The sequence below is a fragment of the Salvia miltiorrhiza genome, chromosome 1 (assembly GCF_028751815.1).
Source record: "Salvia miltiorrhiza cultivar Shanhuang (shh) chromosome 1, IMPLAD_Smil_shh, whole genome shotgun sequence".
Lineage (NCBI taxonomy): Eukaryota > Viridiplantae > Streptophyta > Magnoliopsida > Lamiales > Lamiaceae > Salvia > Salvia miltiorrhiza.
Window position 1 is genome coordinate 73,813,086 of NC_080387.1, and position 6,800 is coordinate 73,819,885.

Genomic DNA, 6,800 nt, shown 5'->3' on the forward strand with positions numbered 1-6,800 from the left:
TTACAGTTGAAAAATATTTGTAAAATGATTGTTGCATATGAGATTATAAAAAAATAAGTTGAGATGGATGAACTTATTTTTTGGGGAACTTATTTTTAGAGCTTATAAGCTGTTTGAGAGCTTATTTTGCCAAACACTTTGGATGAGCTTATAAGCTCAGCCAAACACCCTCGAAATTACATAGATAATATATATCTACTTATTTTTATTCATTTATTATATATGTTCCACATAATTTGTTTGAAAATAATATCTGAATATAGGCCAAGATAACATCGAATTAGCTGTGAATCTTTTTTCCATTAGAAAATGCAAAATTAGAACCACTTTTTGTACCTATTTTCTTCGCTCGCCAAACCCCCCAAACAAGAAGAAAGAAACTATCGTATTCTATTTTAAGGGGAAAAAATATGTACAACATAAACATTATATATATTGTGGGAGATCAAATACTACTGTTTTCGTGGATTATTACAAACCAATACATTACTATAGTATAATCCTTAAAGAAGAGCACACGTGTAATAAGCATTATATATATATATATATATAGGAATTGGTTCAATTGAGATTTATATATATTTTGAGATTTTGAGATAAATGAACATATAAGTACATTTTGATGAACTTGTCAATTAATTTTTATGAACGCGCGTTGGTCTAGGGTTCAATCCCTACAAGTGGCGTGTTTTTTAAATAAATTAAATAGATTCATATGTTCATCAGTTATATTGGTTATGTTCAAAGAATTTATTGATATGTTCATTTATCTCAAAATCTCAAAATATTTAAAATCTCAATATAAGCTAACCCTATATATATATATATATATATATATAATGGGAAAACAGCTTCTAATTGATACCACACGATTTATGAAGTATTAGAATAAAAATAAATATCTAAAACAAAAAAGATAATGCTAACAATGGTGCTCACGTAAGGTGCTCACATAAGGTATGTAGCATAACATTCCTATATATATATATATAGAACATCAAATGAGAATAAAAAATTGTGGTGAGAATGAAAAATGATTGCATAAGTCAAAATATATATTACATAAAATATTTGTAATTTGCATAAGCTGCTTGTAATGACTGCATAACAAAATTTAATTAATTAAATAAAAATTTCGCTCTCTCCATGATTCGAACTTAAGTAAAACTTTTATGCAGTATTATACTGCAGCTTATGCAACACTATATGCATTGGCTTATGCAATCATTCTCATTTATCACGAAAGATAGCATTCTCAGTATAACTGTAAATTATAAACATTTTATGCAATATATATATATAATGGTTTATGCAATCATTCTTCATTCTCACCACATTTGTCCCTTCTCATTTGATCTTCTCCTATATATAAGTATTGCATTTTATTTTAATTAATATAATATTAAAAATTTTATTTGAATGAAATGTTAAATTTTAAAAATTAAAGAGTTAAAATGAAGTAAAAGAAAATTGCTCAAGTTTCGCGGGACGAAGGGAGTAGATACAATTAACCCTTTTTGCATTAAATTGCTGAAAGTATCATGGTAGCAACATTCAGCAAGGGCAAAATGGTCATTCCAGTGCAAGTAACTATCAGCTCAGCGACACACTTTGTGATAGCCCGAAACCAAATGATTTATCCAAAATTCATTTATTTTAAATTATTTGAAATTTTAACTCTTGCAAAAAAATTTTATGATATATATTAAGTTTATGAATAGTCTATTCGCGCCCCTAGTTAGACGTAAAACTTTGAATTATAGATTATGTCTGTAAACATAGATATTTATATTTTCAAAGGATTTTATTTTAAGTTGGATCTAAACAAAATTATTTACAGTCTAATATATGTTGAGCGTTACTTTTATTTTTCTTTTGTTATTTATTTATCATCCTTGATTGGAAGCCCAATTATTATTTTTTACAAGCCCATATATTTTTAAAACAGATTACATTGACTTCAATGTTGGTTAAAAAAAAGAGAAAATTCATCATATTTAAATTACCATCAACTTGCTTCATTCCTTCATTTGATTTTCCTGAAAATTTTGCCAAACTCAGCAAACCCAAATTCATTCGCAGCAAACTCAGTTCCTTACTCTCCAGAACTCCATGGTAATACATTCAATTCCGTAAAACCTTTACAGCTTTATTTCAATACAACAACTAATCTTTAACCTTCTTTCTTTCATTTACTTTCTACAGACACCACAAATTTAAAATCCTTCATAAGAAATCAATTGAACAAGCTTTTATCTTTTGCACAAAGCGTTAGAAATCAAATAGGATTTTCACATAAAAGAAATAGAGGGAGATAGGGCCTTTGGGTAGATGGCGGCGCCGCTACTGGAGAAAAGGAGAGAGACCGGAGATGAGGCGGCTGGCGTCAGGTCGCCGGAGCAGAGGAGGAGGCGGCGTCGGCGCTCCTCGCCGATGGCGTCTGACCGATAGAGAGAGAGAGATCGAGGGGAGAAAGGAGGCGCCGGCAGCAGGAACTGTGATGTAGAGAGGGGGAGGGCGAGAGGTTGAGGGAGAAAGGGGGAGAGAAATTGATGGTGGGGTGTTATGCGTGTAGTGTACTAAGTGAGAGAAGGGAGTGGGCCCTTGATTTTTTGTTTAAATTCATCAAATTCATCTCCGAGATTACGAAACAATTTTCCTTGGCGCATCCTATTCTCGTAGTAATCGCACTTCCCAAAACCCAATGCCGAGGAAGTTGACTCTCATCTATCTCTCGCTGATCATCGCCGTCGGAGCCGCGCGGCTACGCACGACGCCGGAGGACAACCTCCGGATGCGAGATGGCGCAGCTTTCAGGATCGCGCTCTTCGCCGACCTGCACTTCGGCGAGGACGCCTGGACCGAGTGGGGCCCCACGCAGGACTTGAACTCTGTGGGGGTTATGTCTGCTGTGCTAGACGATGAGCATCCAGGTTTCGAATTCATTTTCTATGTTTTTGTTTTTCTTCTATAGTGGTGAAGTGGTTAATCTATCAAATTCACCGGATTTATTTTTTCACAATATTGATGATGCATTAGGCATTTGTCTTATCATACTCGAATTTATGGAGTATATTATTGTGTTAATTAGAAATCATTATAGTTTGTGGATCTTGATTTATGCACAAAACTTAATGTTGGTTTGAACTGGAATCCAACTCTGTGTGTATATATGGTTATGTTATTGATGATTCAGTTTGTAGCATATCATGTCTTTCAAGGATTATATACATTGATTGATGATGTTAATGTGAGTTGGTGGTGGGCTTGGGTAGTTGGGAGTATTAAACTAGAGAGGAGGAGTCATTTCATGTTTGTTAGCTTGTCTCTCTCAGGCATGCATACACGTGCTAATTAGGACCTATGTTTATTGGCTGGAATTTTGTGCTTATATTGAGAGAAGTTCCGAGAAGATTGGAATTTTGCAATTCAGTATTTAATATAGCCGAAATGTCAATTCATGGGACAGAGATTAGATTAGAATCTTGTATTTTTCATTTTATTACAATGCTCATTGATTGCTGCTTTTGTTTGTGTCTTGAGTGTTTCTTTCCATGGATGGAGCTGCCATTCCAAGGCGCAGTGTTTACTGAATGAATTGGAATGAAGAAAGCATAATTAAGTTCCATAATTTGTTTGAACGATTCATTTCTTGTAATGGAAAATAATGGTGATATTGATTTTATGTAAATGGCAGACTTTGTTATGTCTGCTGTGCTAGACGATGAGCATCCAGGTTTCGAATTCATTTTCTATGTTTTTGTTTTTCTTCTATAGTGGTAAAGTGGTTAATCTATAAAATTCACCGGATTTATTTTTTCACAATATTGATGATGCAAGCAGTTAATGTTTCTGTTCATACTCGAATTTATGGAGTATATTATTCTGTTAATTAGAAATCATTATAGTTTGTGGATCTTGATTTATGCACAAAACTTAATGTTGGTTTGAACTGGAATCCAACTCTGTGTGTATATATGGTTATGTTATTGATGATTCAGTTTGTAGCATATCATGTCTTTCAAGGATTATATACATTGATTGATGATGTTAATGTGAGTTGGTGGTGGGCTTGGGTAGTTGGGAGTATTAAACTAGAGAGGAGGAGTCATTTCATGTTTGTTAGCTTGTCTCTCTCTCAGGCATGCATACACGTGCTAATTAGGACCTATGTTTATTGGCTGGAATTTTGTGCTTATATTGAGAGAAGTTCCGAGAAGATTGGAATTTTGCAATTCTTTTCAGTATTTAATATAGCCGAAATGTCAATTCATGGGACAGAGATTAGATTAGAATCTTGTATTTTTCATTTTATTACAATGCTCATTGATTGCTGCTTTTGTTTGTGTCTCGAGTGTTTCTTTCCATGGATGGAGCAGCCATTCCAAGGCGCAGTGTTTACTGAATGAATTGGAATGAAGAAAGCATAATTAAGTTCCATAATTTGTTTGAACGATTCATTTCTTGTAATGGAAAATAATGGTGATATTGATTTTATGTAAATGGCAGACTTTGTTATGTCTGCTGTGCTAGACGATGAGCATACAGGTTTCGAATTAATTTTCTATGTTTTTGTTTTTCTTCTATAGTGGTAAAGTGGTTAATCTATAAAATTCACCGGATTTATTTTTTCACAATATTGATGATGCAAGCAGTTAATGTTTCTGTTCTATCATACTCGAATTTATGGAGTATATTATTCAGTTAATTAGAAATCATTATAGTTTGTGGATCTTGATTTATGCACAAAACTTGATGTTGGTTTGAACTGGAATCCAACTCTATGTGTATATATGGTTATGTTATTGATTATTCAGTTTGTAGCATATCATGTCTTTCAAGGATTATATACATTGATTGATGATGTTAATGTGAGTTGGTGGTGGGCTTGGGTAGTTGGGAGTATTAAACTAGAGATGAGGAGTCATTTCATGTTTGTTAGCTTGTCTCTCTCTCAGGCATGCATACACGTGCTAATTAGGACCGATGTTTATTGGCTGGAATTTTGTGCTTGTATTGAGAGAAGTTCCGAGAAGATTGGAATTTTGCAATTCTTTTCAGTATTTAATATAGCCGAAATGTCAATTCATGGGACAGATTAGATTAGAATCTTCGGAGTCAATGTTTTCCTTGTATTTTTCATTTTATTACAATGCTCATTGTTTGCTGCTTTTGTTTGTGTCTTGAGTGTTTCTTTCCATGGATGGAGCAGCCATTCCAAGGCGCAATGTTTACTGAATGAGTTGGAATGAAGAAAACATAATTAAGTTCCATAATCTGTTTGAACGATTCATTTCTTGTAATGGAAAATAATGGTGATACTGATTTTATGTAAATGGCAGACTTTGTGATTTATCTTGGAGATGTGATCACGGCCAACAATATAATGGTAGAAAATGCGAGCTCGTATTGGGATCAAGCTGTGTCGCCAACGAGGGCGAGGGGGATACCGTGGTCTACCATATTTGGGAACCATGATGATGCCCCGTTTGAGTGGCCGTTGGAGTGGTTTTCAGAGACCGGGATTCCTCAGATCTGTTGCCCGGCTGCAAATGCCTCGTTTGCTGGTACAAGCATTAGAATTGATACAATGCTCTGACTGTGTGAGTTGTGTCATTGTTCAATATGGTTGAAATAGAGTGTGTTTCATCTTCCTGGTTGATCAGAATGCAGTTTCAGAGGCACGACGCGTCTGGAGCTGATGAAAAGTGAGATGGAGCGCAACACATTATCCTTGTCCAACGGCGGGCCAAGAGACCTATGGCCCAGTGTCTCGAACTATGTCCTCAAACTGTCATCCGCAAGCAATGCTCAGGAGCCGGTGGCTTTCATGTACTTCCTCGACTCCGGGGGTGGCTCATATCCGGAGATCATATCACACGCACAGGTGAAGTGGTTTGAGGAGAAATCTCAAGAGATCAACCCTCATTCAAGGTAGGCAACAACACTTGAGTTTTGAAATTGATGGCGCGTTCTAATTCTTGGTGGAGGGTGTTAGGGTTCCGGAGATCATATTTTGGCACGTCCCGAGCAAAGCATACAAGAAGGTGGCTCCAAAGTTGAGCAGAGGCGCGCAGTGCGTGGGGTCGATTTTCGGGGAGCGTGTTGCTGCCCAAGAAGCAGAGATGGGGATGATGAGGGTTCTTGAGAAGAGGGCCTCTGTTAAGGTAGTGTTTGTAGGGCACAACCATGGACTGGACTGGTGCTGCCCATATAAGAAGATGTGGCTGTGCTTCGCCCGGCACACGGGCTACGGGGGGTACGGCAGCTGGCCGAGGGGCGCTAGGGTTCTTGAGATAACTCACCATCCATTCTCTCTCAAGTCATGGATCAGAATGGAAGATGGGAGCACTCACAGTGAGCTCATTCTCACCTCTTGATTGCTTATTACTATTAAAACCGATGCGAGTAGCTAAATGGGGCTTGGATCCTTCAAGAATTGTTGGGCCCAAATGATCTTAGTGGAGTAGGCCCACAAAATAATATGGGCTCCAACCTGCCCGTTTCATAATTTTAGAATTGTGAGGCCCAATTTGTAACTGTGATTCAAGACTTTGCGATCAATCTACTTCTCATACCAATTTAAAGCATAATTGTGAACCCTTTCATTTTATTATTATTATTAATAATTATAGGGATAGGGATTATATACAATATACATACATTATTAAATTAAACTTTATTAAAAAAGGAAAGAGAACCTAAAACCCTTGGAAGCACAAAAGAGCAATTAAAACCTCAAAAGAGGAAAAAGAGTACTCGTCTAGAACGAACGACGAAAGGAAGCTGAGTTAGCAATC

General features: G+C 36.1%; 1 protein-coding gene across 2 annotated transcripts; it reads left to right on the top strand.

The window, feature by feature from the left end:
• The first annotated feature begins 2,255 nt into the window (after positions 1-2,255).
• LOC131006078 (probable inactive purple acid phosphatase 16) lies at positions 2,256-6,593 on the top strand. Of its 2 annotated transcripts, none has more exons than XM_057933222.1 (4): positions 2,256-2,933; positions 5,343-5,567; positions 5,667-5,934; positions 5,999-6,593. In XM_057933222.1, the coding sequence occupies exons 1-4, from the start codon at positions 2,705-2,707 to the stop codon at positions 6,378-6,380; spliced, it is 1,104 nt and encodes a 367-aa protein (XP_057789205.1). In that variant the 5' UTR covers positions 2,256-2,704; the 3' UTR covers positions 6,381-6,593. The 2 variants fall into 2 exon arrangements, with proteins under 2 accessions (XP_057789205.1, XP_057789206.1); XM_057933223.1 differs by lacking the exon at positions 2,256-2,933 and adding an exon at positions 3,516-3,736.
• Positions 6,594-6,800: the final 207 nt, after the last annotated feature.